The sequence below is a fragment of the Neopelma chrysocephalum genome, unplaced genomic scaffold (genome assembly GCF_003984885.1).
Source record: "Neopelma chrysocephalum unplaced genomic scaffold, ASM398488v2 Primary Assembly neopelma1_23, whole genome shotgun sequence".
NCBI lineage: Eukaryota > Metazoa > Chordata > Aves > Passeriformes > Pipridae > Neopelma > Neopelma chrysocephalum.
Genome location: NW_020897691.1, coordinates 26,354,768 through 26,374,116, shown reverse-complemented (window position 1 = coordinate 26,374,116; position 19,349 = coordinate 26,354,768). Strand labels below are relative to the sequence as shown.

The following is a 19,349-nucleotide window of genomic DNA, read 5'->3' as shown; positions in this document are numbered from 1 at the left end:
TAAATATAAAGAAATGTATAAAATAAGCCTACCTGTGTTTCTGTGCATACATATGTATATACACAGCACCATACAGACTGCTATAAGGAATATTAACTCCATATGGACCAGTACACATACATATACATATGTTTAAATAATATCCCTGTATTTGGTACCAGTTATGCTAAATAAAAGCAATGTCAGTCACAGACATACCTACATTTGAGAGTAGAAGAGAAAAATATGGGAAAAAATCTTTCTTTACTGCTTTTACTCCTATTTTTGTTTATCTTTTAATCTCAGGGGTGTTATGCTGCACTTAGCAGTCATTTATTTATACACGTGTTTTGTGTAATGCATAAAAGTAATTTTCCATGCCAAAGACATTATTGGTGTTTTTTAATCTAAACCTTGCCAAACATATAATGCTTTCAATCTGAGAAGAGTAGCTGAAGTAGGAATGTCCTTAAGGGAATAAAGATGGAATCAGTGGGTTTTTTAATCTTCCGCTACAACTTCAGGGAAAGTGGGAGAAAACGAGAAAGAATTTACACGTACACAGTTTTCTTTTAGGCTGAACTGGTTTACTGCTACTTTCAGGATCATCTTCATTGGATTCAAGATTATGTATGTATATAAGTAGAATATGGCTAAGAGATGGTAGTGAGTTTTTCTAATTTTAATTATCAGAGTCTAAACTGATGAGAACACAAAGAGTTATCGAGGTCTCCTGCTATTAATAGAAGGAAATTATTAGCAGTGCATTTTGCACAAATCCTTGGGGTATTCCTTCTGTGAATTGCTTGGCAAGTTTCTGTGAATGCTGCCAGATACAGAACTAACCCCTAAATGAAAATGGAAGAGGAAAATGAACACAAAATTAACTGAAGTCAAATAGATTAGTAGGACCGAAAGGTACAGACAAATACACCAGTAGTAAGTGAGAGAGATTGTAGCAAAGTCTGGATTAACTTCAGACATAATCTGGTTTCAATAAAGTAAGATAGCTGCATAAATTATCCAAATGTTCTTGGTTTTTCATAAAACATGGCTATTAATTGTTACATATTAAGATACATTCCTGGCCATTGTTACTGAGATATCATCACTGAAAAAAAGCCAGTTTATTTTGGTGAAATTAAGCTAAAAATCAGTCTTTTGTGGTTGCTGAGATATCCTCCATCAAGGAAAAAAGTATCCGTTTCTTTGCAGGGAATACAGTAAATGGCTACATTCATGACAGATTCTGAAATAAAATGCCTGAATTATTCTAATGACAAGATTTTGATGTCTTGTTGCTACGAGGAGATAATTGTGAGAGATGACTATGATAGCACAGTGGGCTATATTGTGAAAATTTTACTTATGGTCTTAAGTGCTTAAATGCACCCAGACCAATGGAATATTTATACGTATTATTCATCTATGATCTGCATTGTGTATATTTTTAGAGAATGGAAAAAATCCTATTTTATGTAATCTCTTACTGCAAAAAACTCTTCAATTAGTTCCTACTATCATTTCTTCTCTAGTCTCAGTTATCCTTTTCTTATAATCTTTGTAATCTTTGCTAATGATATTGAATAATATTTAACAAATGTTTAGACAGCTTTGCTTAGGATCCAGTTGAAAGATTGATGAGATATTCTGGAAGCAAGGAAAAGGCTGAGCTCGATGTACATAAAGAGACAAGAGTGAAAGCAGAGTGGAGCTCTACATTCCTTTATTAGGATGATACACAAAATCTTTGCTCAACCATGCCATCCAGTTCTATTTGAACTGCATTCAAAATGATTTTAAAATAGTAGGAACCATTAATTTATGCAACGTGTTTTATGTACTTTCTGTTTTCTTTATGCTAAATGAAGTTCATCTGAGATGCACACGAATAACTTCATTAGCTAGAACTGGGCAACTTTTCTTTTTTTTCTTCACTGTCTACAAGTTGCTCTTACTATGAAGCGTGAGCAAATGTACTGGAAAGGGAAAGCAGACCAGAATATAAATAGGAAATAGGCTGTGAGATGAGTAGTAACTTGCTTTAAATACAGAGTCATGTTAGGTCAGATTCACTAGCCTGTTTTACATGGTACTCACAGGAAATTGCAGTTGGGCAAGGTGGAAAAGAAGGTGATATTTTTAAACAATTCTCTTAAAATGTGAAAGGCACAGTACACACCAACATAGTTCCTGTGATAATGAGCAATCTTTTTGTTACCTGGCCATACACAGAGATTAGCAATCCATTACTTTAACAAATCTGACCATGCAGTAGATCAGGGGAAGGCTAAGTCATGGGATGATCTTGTTAGATAAACAAATTTATGTCTGTATTACATTCTAAAGTTATTTTTCTAAACTAAACAAGTTTTTAAGGTATAGGGAAAAAATCATCAGCCTTGCTGGTAAATGAGTGCAGGACATCTAGACATGATATGCTGAAATACAAAGCATATCTAACACAGGATCATAGAATAGTTTGGGTTGGAAGGGACCCTTAAAGGTCATCTAGTCCAATTCCTCCCCCCCCACTCTAGAGCGCAAATAAGATTTCTTGCTATACTTTGTCTCTCCTTCAGTGCCAGTGACAAGATTTTTCACCCACTGAAGTCTAATTACTAGCAGAACTGGCAGGATTTCAGTTGGTACTGTATCTACAGTGTTGTTAAAAAGGAGAAGGAGGGAGAAAGAAAAAAGATGCTTAAGACACACTTGGGATCATTTCTTGTGATTAGGGAGGCAACAGAATTAAATACTTCTAATGAGAGGATCATTTAATAGTCCTAACTGATGATGTCTTTTACCTTAGGTGTGCAGAAGGCTATTTTGGACAACCTTTAATACCAGGGGGATCGTGCCAGCCATGCCAGTGTAATGACAACCTTGACTTCTCCGTTCCTGGCAGCTGTGACAGCTTGTCTGGTGCTTGTCTGATATGTAAGCCAGGTACAACAGGCCAATATTGTGAGAGGTGTGCTGATGGATATTTTGGTGATGCTGTTGATGCAAGGAACTGTCAACGTAAGTCACAAACTTTTACAGCTCCTGACAGTATTGATCTATCCTATAACTGTGTTCCTGAGAGGAAGACTGTTCCCCTGTATGTGTGAGCAGGAGAATGATATAGAGTACTTACACCTCTAAAAATTATGCTGTGCATCTGTATCTGGAAAGGGAGGCTTTAAAGTAAATGGAAGGAACCTATTAAAAATGTTGTAGTTGAAGCAGACATGGAAAAAAAACCCAGGGAGAGTGGAGCATTGCACGTGTGCAAAAGGTTGTACTAAATGTCAGATCTACCAAACTAAATGCAAATAAATGAAAACTATTCACTAAAAATGCTATAAGCTATCCAGAGAAATCCTGTTAACTAGTGAGACTGGTGCTGAAAGGAGGGAGTGATATTTCAGTTACTGTAGGGTCCAGCTGTGGCAGCACTTGTGACCTCCTTCCCTCCTCCATGACCTCAGTAAGAGTTCAGAGCTGCTGCCGCTTACAGGGCAAGATCCTCCCAGCTGTAAAGCAGAGTCTAAAAATCTCCAGGCAAATTTTCTAAAGTGTGCTGGAAGAAAGTACCTGGTGCTGCAGCAAGCTACCACTTCTCAACTGAGTGATGGCATGTTGTTTAAGTATCAACCCTAGCTCATACTTCCCCATGGTGATTACAAAAAATTATTGAGAGGAGATGGAAGATTTGGTAGCAAAAGGAGCTTTTGCTTCTGTAGGAGGCAGTGGCTCTCTCTGAGCCATTACTGGCACAATTTAGAATGCAGAACAAGTGCTTTTAACTTAAAAACATTCTTCACATACCTTCCATCCTATTCTGAGAAATGTAATAAAACAGGTTACAAACTTCCCTGGAAGAGCAGAATATTTTTTTTCACTGTCACAAGGATTTAGTCCTTTTAGATCCACTGGAATAAACTCAGAGTAAGTAACTCCACTGAGTACACAGGTGTTATAGCAGGATAAAATGATGCAAGTAGAAGTTCTGGAGCATTGTCTAACTGCTGTCTGCATAAGAACATGGAGACAATGTCTGCAGTATGTGTTGCAACCAACCACGGCAGTCTGAGCCAGTAACATCCGTTTCCAAGACTAACTCTATTAGCAACTTGCACTTTGAAAGTGAAAATACTGGTTCTGTTGGACCATGTAAGAGTGTGTGGGATGCAGAACATCACCAAGTTTCTCAACTAAGATTAATAAATACTGATGAATGCAAAGTCATAGATAACCATGAAGACATACACATATGTAAATGCTTTCTGTACCTACTATAAACAATGCTAGCAAAAATTTGGACAATCACATATATACAATGCACAAGTTAACAGGTCATGATGAATAATGTCATATAAGTTAGAATGTTAAGTATGTAAAGTGATTTTAAAAAGAAGTGTATTTCAAAAATCATAGCTTCCAGTAGCTTGTCACTATTCCTGAGGCATTAATAGGAGTTTTCCACAGTAGTGGCAGCTCCACAAGAAAGAGATTTAGTATGAGGAGAGTTCAGAAAACATACAATTAAAAAAAATATTAAAAATAGATACATATTTAATGTTGAATTACAAGCTTTGCTTTTGTTGTTAGTATCACTGACAAGGAGAGCCCCCTAATGTATTCATAGCCTTGTGCTTGCAGTTGCCATGTATTCATCTACTCTCTGTCTTTCATGTGGGTTTTCTTTTTTGCATATGATTTTTTATTTCCTTTGCAGACTTCCATGAAGTTTGCCCTGCAGCTACAATATCAGAGGGACTGTGCCTTTACTTTGTTGTTTTCAATTTCATTCCTTATTAAAAAGCAAAATCTAAGAGTATTGCAAAGCATGAATTTGCTTTCAAAGTAGTGTTTGAAATGTTTCTTGCTCTTTCTCAGTACAGTGCTGTTGTGTGCATTAACCATTTCAAATGAAAGTACAGCTTTATATCAGCATAGCACCTCTGAATTTTTTTGTGTATTTATACAAAATCATAAATCTAAGAACAATGAGCAAATGTCCTAGGCATATTTGATTTGATTCTAGTAGGTTGTTTTTTGCAGTGAAACAGCACAGTGTGCTGAAGCAAATATCTGGAGGTTGTGCTGATGGTAATAGAGCTCAGTGTCATGAGATGCAATAAAGTAGATATTCAAGTGTGCCTGTGTTCCAGTGCGTAGGTACTACTGTTGGAGGAGAATAAGTGTGTAGGTTGAACATAAATAGATGTTCATAAATATTTATGCAAATCTAGAGAGAATGAAGGGTCTTGACCAGTGTCATTTTGGAAGAAAGTAAGACAAAGTTCTCTGCTATATTGTATTATAATAACCATTTCGAGCTTTGGACAAGAGCTAATCTTTCCAGTAGAAGTGAATCAATGGGAAGGCTTTAGGTGAGATAAATTCAATTTATCAAATTGAGTAACAGTTCATTAGATGGATAGCCCTGACTTTATGTTTCTTCTCTATGTATGTACTGCCAGAGCCAAGAAAAACATATATATGTGATACACATCACTGTGTACAGTTTGGAGTGTTAGCAGTTTTAAAATGTGAATATCCTGATAAAGAGGGCTGTATCCAAGATGAAAGATAAATTATGGATTTGTTTAGTGTTGAAAACTGAAAGTGAAAGGAAAAGATAAGTGATGTTAATTACCCTTAAGGCCATTCAGCAGGTGAAAATTGGCAAGGCAGCTGGGGTTGATGGAATTCCACCCGAAGTCTGGAAACATGGGGGCCTTGCACTCCATGCTAAATTTCATGAGTTTGTGGTGCGCTGTTGGGAACTAGGCGAACTACCTTCAGACCTTCATGATGCAGTCATCATCACCTTGTATAAGAAGAAAGGTACTAAATCAGACTGCTCAAATTACCGTGGTATTACTCTGCTCTCCATTGCTGGCAAAATCTTGGCAAGAATACTCCTGAACAGACTAATACCCGCTATAGCAGAAGAAATTCTACCTGAAAGTCAGTGTGGCTTCAGGGCCAACAGGAGCACCACAGACATGATATTTGTTCTCAGACAACTGCAAGAGAAGTGTAGGGAACAGAACAAAGGTCTCTATGTAACCTTTGTCGACCTCACCAAGGCTTTCGATACTGTGAGCAGAAAAGGTCTTTGGCAGATTTTGGAACGTTTAGGTTGTCCCCCCAAGTTCCTTAAAATGATCATCTCACTTCATGAGGATCAGCACGGCCAAGTCAGATATGGCAACACACTTTCTGAGCCCTTTCTAATAAAGAATGGTATGAAACAAGGCTGTGTTCTCGCTCCTACCTTATTCACAGTCTTTTTCAGCATGATGCTCCAAAGGGCCACGGCAGACCTCGATGATCAGGACGGTATCTACATTCGATATCGTACTGATGGAAGCCTATTCAACCTAAGGCGACTGAAGGCCCACACTAAGACCCTAAACCATCTTGTCCGGGAGCTGCTTTACGCTGATGATGCTGCCCTTGTTGCACACACAGAAGCAGCCCTGCAGCGTTTAACATCCTGCTTTGCAGACGCTGCTGAGCTCTTTGGACTGGAAGTCAGCTTAAAGAAGACTGAAGTACTCCATCAACCTGCACCTCAGGAAGTCCTCCATCATCCCCACATCACCATCGGCCAGTCAGAACTCAAATCAGTCCAACAGTTTAATTACTTAGGCAGCCTCATCTCCTCGGATAGTAAGATTGACGGGGAGATAGACAACAGGTTAGCGAAGGCATATAGTGCTTTTGGAAAACTCCATAAAAGAGTATGGTATAATAAACACTTGAAGAAAAGTACCAAGATCAGAGTTTACAGAGCCATAGTGCTGTCTACTCTTTTATATGGTTCCGAATCATGGGTCATCTACCGCCACCACCTGCGTCTCCTAGAACGCTTCCATCAACGCTGCCTCCGTACAATCCTGAACATCCACTGGTCTGATTATGTGACCAATACATCTGTTCTTGAACAGACAGCACTCACAAGCATTGAGGCCATGCTACTGAGAACGCAACTGCGATGGGCAGGGCACGTCTCCAGGATGAAGGACCACCGCCTCCCTAAGATCCTGCTTTATGGTGAACTTGCCACCAGCTGCCGCAAGAGAGGAGCTCCAAAGAAAAGATACAAGGACTCCTTGAAGCAACAACTCAGCCTCGGGCATATTGATCACCATAACTGGTCTACTCTGGCCTCTAATCGGGAGGCCTGGAGACAGACCATTTATAACGCTGCTGATGCTTTTGAGAAAGCACGCAGGATCACCCTTGAGGAGAAAAGACAATGCAGAAAGAATCGAGCCTTGCAGAATATACCATCTAAGGAGTCTTTCTGCTGTGTCTTTTGCAACCGGACGTGCCTTTCTCGTATTGGCCTTTTTAGCCACCAACGCACTTGCAAGAAATGTGGGTAGAGCCCTTCCCAAATCTTCGTTCGCGAAGCCTAGCCATGAATGTTTTAAATGTTTGCTTTTAAAAAATATATTGCAAAACAAAAAGAGATCAAAACCTCTGCAGGTGTTACATGACTAGTATGAACAGCAGAACCAGCATTATTTTTGTTACTTATTCCAGAATTTTTACAAACATTTGAGAAACAATGCCATGAACAGAATGGCAAGTCATCAAGTCACTTTCATTTAAAAAAAGCAACTTTTACAGAATACCTCAAAAGTGGGGAGAAAAACCCCCACATCAGTCCTTTCAATTTATAATTGGAAACTGTAAATTAGCAAGTCAAATGAAGTAATGAGGAAAGTCCTGTTGTAATAGTCTATATATAGAAAAAATAAAACTGCCTTCTCTTACATGGCACCTTCTGACATGAAAGTATGTGACCACCATGTGTTCACAGTTGGAACTCAAGTGTTTCTTAAAATGAAACTGTCAGTTTGAGGACGAAAAAATAACACATGCAGTTAGGGCACTGCAGGAAGGCAAAATGTGGACTGGGCCCCAAAGTTACACAGTAGATTGATAATCAGTGTAAAAATATGGATTCATTCCATTCTGGGGGGGAAAAAAGGGACATGCAGGAACCAGCTCATGCTGATAGAATCAATGACTCCATGGTTATAGTCCCTGTGATATCAATTGCATCCCTCTTCTCCACTGTGAGTGCTAATGGGATTTTTTCCTAATCTCTGCATGACAAAAGGATTGTGGTTGAAGAACATGAGGGGCAATAGAAATCTTCCCCAAAATTTCTCTTCTCCTAAAACATAAGAATTTAGGAGCCAGAAATAGTTATTTTCCTGAAGAAACAGCATTTTCATCACCTTTTTAAATCTCAAAGAGAGTGCTGTGATGAGTTAATCTGGTCGGTTGGGTTACATTTCCTCTGGAAACTCTGTCCAGCTATTGCTGGGACGGACATCGTGGACAATAATGATAGCAGATAACCCTTGGTCTTTTTCTCAGCTCTGGAGTTCTAGCTGGGAGGTGAGGGCATTACTACCCTTGTAGAGAGGCCCCAGAGTCAACCTCGTTCTGAGTCCTCAGCCTGCCAGTATATACTGATGACTCCATTGACAGGGAGTGGACTCCAGGGCAGCAGAACCAGCATGCGGAGCAGTAACACTCCCACTGGCCATAGCTACATCCTGTACACACCTTGTCTGCATCAGTTTGGGGGTTTTCTTCTCTAAACGTCCTGATGATCTTAGAGGAGCAACTAAAAAAAGTTGTTAACGAACTTGAGACAGAATTTCTAACTGCAATAATTTGGAGCAAAATGCCACATTAATATGGGTAGGTAAATGTGTATTGTCAGTGTATGGGATTGACACCTTCCTGCTTTACTCAGGCTGGGTGTTTCTCAGAGTGGCGAAAGATGCCCTGTAAACATTTGGCTATTAGACTTAGCTTCAGGAAACACATCAACATCTCCTTCTTCCTTTGCAGCCTGTCACTGTCACATCAATGGCTCCTTCTCAGAGATCTGTGACTCTCGGACAGGCCAGTGCGAGTGTAAGGCCAATGTAATTGGGCGCCGGTGTGACGTCTGCAAAGTGAGTGACAAGTGGCATTTCCTTTCAGCTCTTCCGTTTGTCTTACCTAAATATCGTTTGGGTTTTGTATAGGGGGTTTTTGTTGTTCATTTTTCGCTTAAAGAACATATATGGATTGTTCTTATGTTGCGAAAGGCAGAATGGTTGCTTTTTAAATGTTTTCTAATGGTTTTCTAGAACAAAACATGGAACATTGGATTTACGCGCAATGAATGTATTTTAAGCCTCACTGTACATATAAGTACATTTGCATACGTGGTGTATACACTTAATATTCTGAATGTTTGATATAAATAAATTAGTTAAAAATATTGCAGCTTTGGGGGATAACCCCTCCATGAAGAAAGTCTGATAGCATCTGATTAAAAAAAAAAAAAGTAGGATGCTAGTTTAGTTCTGCTGTGAATGTTCTGCTTTTATAGTTTTTTCTTAGGGTTTCTTCTTGTTTTGTCCAAACAATGTATTATTTTTTTGTGAAAGTGTCTTTTGCCGTGACTTTGTTTTCCTGTCTCATAAATCACTGCAAAAAATATTGTTTCATAAACTTTCACAGAATTGTCTTCAGGCAGCTAAGGAATATGTTTTAGCTGGCTGCACATTTCTCTATCTCAGTGTAAGGACTCATAGATTAGGTCTGTGTCCTCAGAATACCTCCACCTGTGTGTAATTTAAAGCACATAAATAATTCTGCAGAAATCAAAAGGATCATTTTCACCCTTTAGAGTTACGTCATTTCTGAAGTGTTTGCTCACGCTCCATTTTCAACAGTATTTAAAGAGTCTGTTGAAAGAAAAATTGCTGGTATCAATGGAATTTGCAGATTGCATAATGTACCCAGCAAATAGCTCAAGCTTGTTAATACAATACTGGTGGTTAATTGGAATTAATCTTTGTTTACTACTATGTTTGCTCCTGTCTTTATTCCTGTACTCTCTTAGGTGGTGTAGTTTCCTTATCCTTACTTTCTAACAGTGTTTACTTTTTATTCTTAAAGCCTAGCTACTTTTGGGCCCCAGAAAAGCTCTTTTGTATACCCTGTGGCTGCAGTGCTTTAGGATCTGTGTCACTGCAATGTGATATGTTGGGAAGATGTATCTGCAAATCAGGATTCATGGGCAGACACTGTGAAATCAGCAAACAGGTGCCTAAATTGCAAGAAAATGCAGGAAGCAGTCAGCAGATTCGAGTACCCCCTCAGAGATGGGGTGCCAGCAGTGCCGGTGGGTGCCCACGAGGTGCTTACCGGCCTGAGACTCTGGTAATGAGAAAATGTGTGCATTGCATGGGCTGAAGTCTCATATTTGCATGTGTTTTGAGCTCACATAGATTGGAGTTTTTTTAATTCTAAGTACGCATGCTACAATAGAAGAAATTCTTGAAAAACAGAGAGGTTCAGAAGACAGGCAACCTTTTAGGATGCTTCTCTAATCCTAGGGCTTCTCATTGTGCAAATTGTGATATTGGCGAGAAATTAAATACCAGAATAAGCCTCAAAACAGCACTGTTAGCAGCTGTATGCAGAAAATGCATGGGAGATATACATAAATCAATGGAATCAGTGGGATTTTCTTGGCTTTTGGCAGCACAAGACTTCCTTTTCTAACAATTGAAGAATCAACAGCTCAAGGAGTTTGCAAGAAGGATCAGCCCTGGAGGCAAAGAGTTAAGATCTAATTTTAAAATGTCAAACATAACTGGTGCTAAAAGTTCTCATTAGTGAATATGGCCAGTTATCTGAGCCATTTTTAACTTTGTGCAGTGCCAGTAATTTGAATGTAATGCCCGGAATAACAGGAGTGTTCATTGCTTATCACATACTAAAAAAGCAACTTATTTCCTAAAATAAAGTAATTATGATGCAACTGCTTCTAACAGAGCAGTGTTTTAGAAATGTTGAGTTTTTGTCCCTACAATGCAAACTCTCCATGCTTATCACACCCTGTCTGAAAAATACCTGGCAGTGTTTTTCCTCCTCAGCTAGACTCTGGGACCCATGCTGTATTCGATCATATGGATTCCCTTGGAGAAATGAGCTTTTACCCATTACACATGCATTAGGTTACTGTGTTGCCCACATAAACACTCAACATACACTGATGGGGACAAAATATAATAACATTATCAGAAAATTCATTGTATTTCCTCATTGTAATCCAGGATCTTATCTCTTGTGCAGTAACTGTGATTCTGAGAATTTCTGTGCATAAATAAGCTTTGCTGAGGACTTAACTAGGGGGTTCATCTTGAGGGTTGCATGACTTATCAAAATGTCTTTGTGCAGACCTCCTCACACAATACAGCTCAGCACGCTAGTGATCTTTCCTAACTTAATGGAGTGTGGAGTGCCAGTATCAGACTTTTTCTGACTTTTACCCTTATAAACAGAATTTATGAGATTCTATCAAACTTTATATTGAGAACTGAGATGCATGCTGTGCATTGATTACTTCACTGCATTAGTCTGATTGTCCATATTCACATTTCTGTGTGTTTCTTCCGGTGTAAAAGAAATTTTAGAGACAGTCATATATTTAATTGAACCTTGGAGTTTACTTATGTGAGTTTGAGTATTTTTTCTCTCTGATAAACTGTATTTTGTCATGCAGAAATTGGCAAAACATTTCAATATAGAATTTGAAAGTGAAAATCAGTGTAATTCTTTATTACATGTATAATCAAGCATTGGCTTAGGTTCACATAGTTCTTCAGGCCAAATTCTGACCATAGGTGTGGTTCTGTATTCTGTTACCTATCAGCAGATTCTCTGTGTGGATGTGGAACTTCAGTATTAACCTCAGATATCAGATTCCAGGATTTCTTCATGGAAAGCTTCTGAAGCCTCTGAGAATTCATCAGTACAAGAGGTTAAGGGTTCCACTATGGAATAAATCCATGTAAAATGTAAATCATAGAATCATTAAGGATAGGAAAGACCTCCAAGATTATCAAGTCCAACCTGTGATCACCACTTTGTCAACTAGACGTAGCACTAAGTGTCATGTCCAGTCATTTCTTGAACACCTCTGGTGCGGTGACTCCACTCCCTGGACAGCCTGTTCCAATGCCTGACCACCCTTTCAGTGAAGAAATTGTTCCTGGTGTCCAATCTGAACCTCCTTTGGCACTGCTTGAGGCTATGTCCACTTGTCCTGTTGCTAGTTGCCTGAGAGAAGAGGCTGACCCCCACCTTGCTACAACCTCCTTTCGGGTATTGTAGAGAACAGTAAGGTCTTCCCCAAGCATCCTTTTCTTCAGGCAAAACAACCCCAGTTCCCTCAGCCACTCCTCATATGACTTACTCTCTAGACCCTTCACCAGCTCTGTTGCCCTTCTCTGGACAAGCTCCAGCACTCCAATTTCTTTCTTGTAATGAGGGGCCCAGAACTGGAGGCAGTACTCGAGGTGCACCTCACCAGTGCTGAGTACAGAGGGACAATCACCTCCCTAGTCAAAGTTGGTGCAGCTCCACTGATCTGAAAATCTACTGATTTATAGAAGGTAAAAATCTAACACCTTGTGCCTGGATCACACAGTAGTACATTGTAAAGTAATTATCTTCACTTTGTTCCAGTTATATTCATTAGCAGTGAACTTTTGAATATACAGTTTTTAACTTTTTGTTTTTCTAGCGCAGTCTGTGATAGATTTTAATACTAAATGTTATAATATCAATTTCAAGTGAATTTATTATTATGATTTGGATTTCAGATTTCTTTGAAAATCATCATTTCTGAAAAAAAGGTAGAGAAGTACTCCCATTTTAAAGCAGTCTAGCTCAAGACTGAGTTCAGAATTTGAATATCAAGTATGTTTTGTTCCTAGGAGCCTCTGTTGGCTGGTGCAGTGAAATCCGCAAGGTCTGTTGGTTGAAAGTTTTGTGCAGAACTCCAGATTACAGTAAACAAATGAGCATGTGTCTTCCCCTCTTCACAAATATTTTGCATTCCGCTAGTGAAGTTGAGGAAATTTATTACTGTAGTTGATAATATCTACTCTGTTTCTGTAGTGTATTAATCACTGCAAAAAGAAAGTAAAAAAAGAAAATAGAAACAAAGGTCTGATCCAAAGACAGAGTTTTTATCTTAAAAATAGATAATTCCCATTATTTGTTTGTATTGTACACAAATACATTATATCTACGTTGTTCTGAAGTTATTTCTCTATATCATTCAAAAGAAATGCCCTTGAGTTACAGAATACAGTATACAGACCTTGCCCCTGCTCAGAGGAGATAATATCTAGTTGTTAGGAGGCTTGCCAGTTGAATCAATCTCCACTCGCAGCTAAGAATTTGAATGCACTCTCTTAGCAGCAAACTCTACCTGACAAATTCTTACAACCAGACACAGGGTTGACATACATTCCATTCCATGTGAGAATTGTACTTATGGGAACACAGTCTGGTAAGCAATGCATTACACTTGTAGAACATTCATTATAGCGTCATTATTCTTTCTCATTTATGTAGGGCATTTGGTGCCCTTGCTCCAGGGTTTTACCACTACAATTCACTTTGTTAAGAGTAGTATTTCAGTGATGAAGACGAAACATCTCCCTACACTCTCAACTCTTGCTCTTTTCTCCTGGTAATCATTCTATGTACTAACTGCTCTTTCTCTCTCTGTGGCAGCCTGAAACATTTGGCTTACAGTCTTCAAGAGGATGTGTTCCCTGCAACTGCAACTCTTTTGGTTCCAAGTCCTTTGACTGTGATGGAGATGGACAGTGTTATTGCCAGCCTGGAGTGACAGGAAGGAAGTGTGACCGCTGTGCACATGGATTTTACAACTTTGAAGAGGGAGGCTGTACTCGTATGTAAATTTTTTTGAACCCAAGTGCAGATTTATTTATTTGTTTGTTTATTCCTAAAATTCTAGTTTGGCTGGTTTTGGATTGCCTAACAAATTTTCTTGACAGCTAGGTATGTTCATAGGCAGCCTTGTAAATCAGTCAGTTGGCAAGGATGATGATTGGCAAGAAGAGAAGACACGGGTAATTTCTGCCATTTTATGGCCAGTTTATGGCTAATCTACTATGCTTAGAAGGAACAGGGATGTCTTTTACTCCAAGTACTGTCTGCCAAAAAATTCTTTGAATTTCCTATAATTTAATTATGTTGAGGATATCATAGAAGTCTGATTAAAGTTCTTACCAAATCACATCAGCTTGAAGAGAAAACAAAAACAAAAACACAAACCCCCTTTGCTTCTAGTTTTATCCCAGATCTTTTTTATTAATGCAATCCTTTTCTGTACATTAATATTTAGTTTCTTGCTTACTTGTATACTTTTTGTGTACAACAATATCTTCAGGTAAATCTGTCTGCTATGTCCCTTGTGTAAACACTTGAAAAGTCTGCTTCTCTAGATGCTGAAATTCTGGCATTGGACATAAATATATCCAGCCACTTCTTTACATTTATTTTTTTTCCTTTTTGGACATTAGGTCAAAAACTGAAATGGATGCTTCCTATACCTGAAGTAGTACAGATTGCTATGTCAGAAAGAACCTAATCTATAGGTTTCTTCACAGGGAAATATCCATCTTTGCTAGTAGAACTGTATTTTTAAAGTCTCACAGACTCATTTAGGTGTGATTACAGGAGACATAACTGGTTGTCTAGTGTGAGTGACTGCTGGAATGCCAGAATGCTGCTATAATTCTTCAGCCATAAACTGTATTCTTCCCCAAAGCAGAAATCACCATGTCCAGTAATCTGTTCTTCCTCCTTTCCTATCCAGAACGGCAGCAGAAGCAGCAAGACTAGCTCTCTGCCTTTTTTTTACTCCCTTTTTTTATGGAAGGAGCATCAAGGCCTTGAGACCCACATTTGTACAGCAAATTTCAATTTTAGCTGTAGTGTGGATAAACCTTGAGACAGGCTGGATTATGGATTATGTTTGAAAACATTGTTCTATGGTATTGTTTCCCATGTTCAAAAGGAGAACAGCCTTGAAAAGTGCAAAAACATTGGCACCTTGGAAAAGGGAAAGATTGGTTCCCAGGCTCACTGATGAAAAGAGCTTGAAATAAAATGCAAATGATAACTGCAGTCCTAAAGCCTATAGCAAGTATACAGAGGGGGAAAAAATACTATAGTTTATCTTTATGGTTAGCCTCTTATTCTAGCGTTTCGCAGTTTAAAAGTACTACAGTATTGTGAAACACGAAAAAATGTTGTTAACTTCATACAGTTGGAGAAGGAAAATGAGAGGGCTATTAATAAGATTTCAAATTAAATTTATAATTGCTCTCTTGGCAAACTTTGAAATGACAGAGTAAATCCATGCAACATTTTAAATAGAAATATATCAACCTGTGATCATCAAATGTTTAAAATAACAGCAACAGCTGAAGATATTCAGAACACTCAGATTTTTTAAAGTTCCTAAGTAAGTAGACAAATGGAGAGGAATTCTGTTTTCAACATGCTGTTTTTCCCCACTTATTTTTAGGTGACTTCTTATGTATTCCTTCAAATGACAAAAAATAAGGAATTAAATTATGAATCACAAAGAAAATCAGAAATTTAATAAAATATATCAAAACGTGCTAGAAAGAAAAGTACAGAAAAATTATTTCCATTGTGACAGTTAAGTATCAAATAAAATATTGGACCTCTTTTATCTAGCATTTATCCAGAAGGAATATAATTTGATTTTTTCTTGTGCAGTTAAAGCCCATAAATCATAAAATAAACCCTAAAGCATCATCAGTGTTGACATTCTAGCAGCAAAGATACAAAAGAGATTTCTATTTCACTATTGCTTGCAACAAATGTGTTGTACTTTTTCCCTCCTTTTTTTTTTTTGAGAACGATAAAAGTAAAAATGAAAAAAAGATTGGTCTATCTCCTTCTTCCCCTCCGTGTCTTTTAAGCCAATATTCTGTAAGACCTGGAAGCCCATAGAAGAGCTGTCACATACAAAACCCTCAGTCTCCCAATGAGCTGTATTCTGAAGCATCTTCAAGCCACAGTGCGTCAAAATATTTGAAGTAGCATGCAACATATCCTGTTCTGGCAGGATGGAGGCAAAACTTGCTATCTTCTTTGCAACAATTACCTTATTTTGAAAGCATTGATGGGGAAAAAATAAAGGTCACTTCTTATTTGAACTATAAATATGAGTTCTATCTTTGCACATCTCTTGTTTTCTTATTTAACTCTGAACTGATGTATTTCATACCGTAAAGGCAGTGATCATAAATGAAGCCCTCAGTAACAAAGTTACACTGCCCTTTAAACACCCAAGGAACAGATTATGGCTCAGAGAGTCATAGTTTGCTTATGATGCTTTTTCTCTGGCCTCAGGGGTAATGTGGATGATGGGTATGAAAATAACCTCCTTCAATCACTGAGGTGTCTTGTGCCCCATAACTACTTATCACTTACATACCTTGAATTTGTATTTTCTACCAATGAGCTGTTCACTTAATAATCATTTAAGAGCAAAGACTGCTTCTGGAACCACTTTCAAACCCAAAGCATTTTTAATTTACTACAGTCTGTGAAGAATCCCAGTTTCCCATGGAGAGGAGACATCAACTTGTTGACATCCTGCCAAGGCAGAGAACATGTAATCTGAGAAGAATAGAAATGGAAAAAGGAAACTGAAACACCTCTTTTGTTCTTTAAAAGAAGTCTCTTTAGAGCAGCAGAAATTTCAGGAGGTTGGCTCAGATTGGTATAAGATGTTAAACACACTGCAGTTCCTGCATAGGTGGCTCAGGTGGCTTCTTGCAGGAGACAGCGTGGGTCCAGAAATTGTAGAGCAGCACTCCTGCAGTTAAGACACAAGAATGCACAATCTCAGAAGTCTCTGCACTTCAGCAGTTGGTGCCTTTATTTTTCCCATTCTGTTCTCATTGCAGTTACTTCAACCTCAGTTGTGTTCCATTGCTACTGGTTTTGGTTTGTCTGGGTTTACCCTACCTTTCCTACCCCACTGTCCACAGATAACTGAGTGTTCACTATACAGTGACCCTGTTAGCATCTGCTCTCCAGATGTCACATAAAGGGCTAATTTTTCCTCTGCTTTTTTTTTTCCATCTCCCATGAAGCCTGTGAGTGTTCACATTTTGGTAATAACTGCGATCCCATCAGTGGCCGCTGTATCTGCCCTCCCAATACTGTTGGAGAAATGTGTGACAAATGCGCACCAAATTACTGGGGCCACAACATTGTCAGTGGCTGCAAGGTGAGTGGATTTCTATGTTCTCTGTGTACGTTACTTTTTTCACAGTAATTTATAGCTGGAACACAATTCTTGGTTTGTAAATCATGTTTTGCCTCTGCATTGCAAGTTTTGGTGTCAGACTGATGTAAATGTTGGTGATCTTTTACTGAGCACTACAGATCCTTTGTCTCAGGTATACAGCCAGTAACACAAAAATCCTGTTGATTCTGCAGTCATGCTGAGTCAGTGTCCTGCTTGAAACTGGTTTTATTTTATTATAGCTGTGTTTAAAGTGATTGAGGAGATTACCACAGTATTGAGCAATGTATATAGATGTATATTTACAGGTAATTGACAGTGCTTTTGTGGAAAAAATTTACTTTAGTCTTAATGGTGATACCACTGGGAATTTGTGCTTGAAGTTTGCTTGAGAAGGGCTTCCATTAGTGCATAAAAGACATCAAGGAGAGAAGAAAAGAAACATCCACCTTAGTTGTAAATAGCTCTTTCTTCCTCTGTTCTGAAAGGGGTAATAAACCTTTTCATTAGCCTTTAAACCCTTTTATCACAGTATTTGACACAGAGTTAAAAAAATCTGAAGAGAAGGGAGAAGAAACAGGAAAACAATGATAGATCATCAAGGAGGCCATGAAAGCTGTTGTTAATGCCCTTGAGTTGAGGAGAGCAGTATTCGGCTAAGGTTGAAAATTGGTGACAGTGGACATCATGCAAAGTTCAAATGCCTTCTCCTCTCTTCTGTGCTAGTTGATGATGAGGGATTTATAGTTCTGCTACAATTCATCCACAAAATTATATCTGGTCTGAACATAGTCATACACCATTAATGCTTTTTCTTGAAAGGCTGTTTGTCGTGTAGCTCAGGCTGCAAAGCAGTTGTTGAGAATGATTTCCTTTTTGTATTATGAAAAACTCCTCTTGTGAAACCTCTGCTGTGCTGCTGTGATACAGACTCTTGGCTTCTGAAACCAGCCTAATGAGGTTGAAGACCTCTGTTTGAGCTCTGGAATATATTCTCTGATTGTCTTTTATGTGAGCACGTTAGTATGACAGTTCCATGGCACCATCTAAATTAATAATGATCTATCATCCCACATCTCTTTCAGTATGTTGCAGCTAATTTCTGCAAAGTAAGATGTGAATCTCCTACTTGCAATTTTTGTAGAAGTTTTCCAAGGCTCTTTTAACTCAGGGATAGAGAGAATTGCGTACAACTGCAAAAACAAACATAGCATCTTATGGTAATTTAGGTTTTGATATTGCACACCAAGCTATTTCAGAGTATGGCACAGAATTTGCTTTCTAAGCTTTATGTTCACATATATCTTGTAGTATAAAGGTCTTTCTGTCGGAAGGTTTTATTTTTTAGGTTAGGTAGTAGTCTAGCAGCCTAGCATTTAACCAGTGGTTAAATAGTTCCTCTGGCATTCAGTAAAGATTGCATTTGAATGTTTCCTGTAAATATTAACCTTCTTTATATATAGTCTTTCCAGATCAGAAGAAAAGTGCTCTAAGTAGTCACGTAATAAACAATTTTACTTAGAAACTGAATCCACATTTTCTTCTCTTTTTCAGCTTTGTTTCTGTAATTTTAGCAAGTCTATCCATGTCAGTTACTGTGGTAACCTGTACTACTGCCACAGAGTTTGCTTCTGTAAGCTGAACTCCTCCATATGAGATTCTGGTCACGCCAGGGGTTGCAGCCAATGTCCTGTGCTAACTTTGCAGTGCAGTCACAGTAATAGCACTGAGGGATTCTTCTATTCCTTGGAAGTCTGCAGTGTTCCCTGCTACTTAATTCTCTATTCAATACCTAGACCCCCTGGCAAATCACCTATTTCTATCCTTACCTGCCTGCGCAAGTCTCATTCTCTGAGCAAGTTTACTTCCCAGTATACTGTATGACTAAATCTCTAGCCCTTACTGTGTAAACTGCTGTCATCTAGGAGTCTTTTTTGTACAAAGACACCTGTCTGATGGATGACTAATAAACATTGAACTTGATTCCTCTGGAACTACTAAACCAATTGCCCCTGAGCAATTCCAGTTTTAGGAAAGTGGTCTGAACATGCCTGCAAAGGATTTACATACAAAATACTTTTTAGGGTGTGTTTGTAGTTTGCAAGTTAATTTTGTCCCTGAAGTATCCTAATGTCCTCAACACTTTTAGATTTATTTGTTTTCACTGCCT

At 38.4% G+C, this 19,349-nt stretch overlaps 1 protein-coding gene across 5 annotated transcripts in view; it reads left to right on the top strand.

The window, feature by feature from the left end:
• Positions 1 to 19,349, top strand: part of LAMA2 (laminin subunit alpha 2) — a 363,498-nt gene that overhangs the window by 226,671 nt on the left and 117,478 nt on the right. For 4 of the 5 annotated variants that reach the window (XM_027691351.1, XM_027691393.1, XM_027691372.1 and 1 more), the window contains exons 19-23: positions 2,792 to 3,003; positions 8,857 to 8,963; positions 9,958 to 10,221; positions 13,594 to 13,774; positions 17,025 to 17,161. In XM_027691351.1, coding sequence (XP_027547152.1) covers positions 2,792 to 3,003; positions 8,857 to 8,963; positions 9,958 to 10,221; positions 13,594 to 13,774; positions 17,025 to 17,161 — 901 coding nt within the window. The remainder of the gene's footprint in view (positions 1 to 2,791; positions 3,004 to 8,856; positions 8,964 to 9,957; positions 10,222 to 13,593; positions 13,775 to 17,024; positions 17,162 to 19,349) is intronic. The other variant, XM_027691382.1, reaches the window with a different exon arrangement.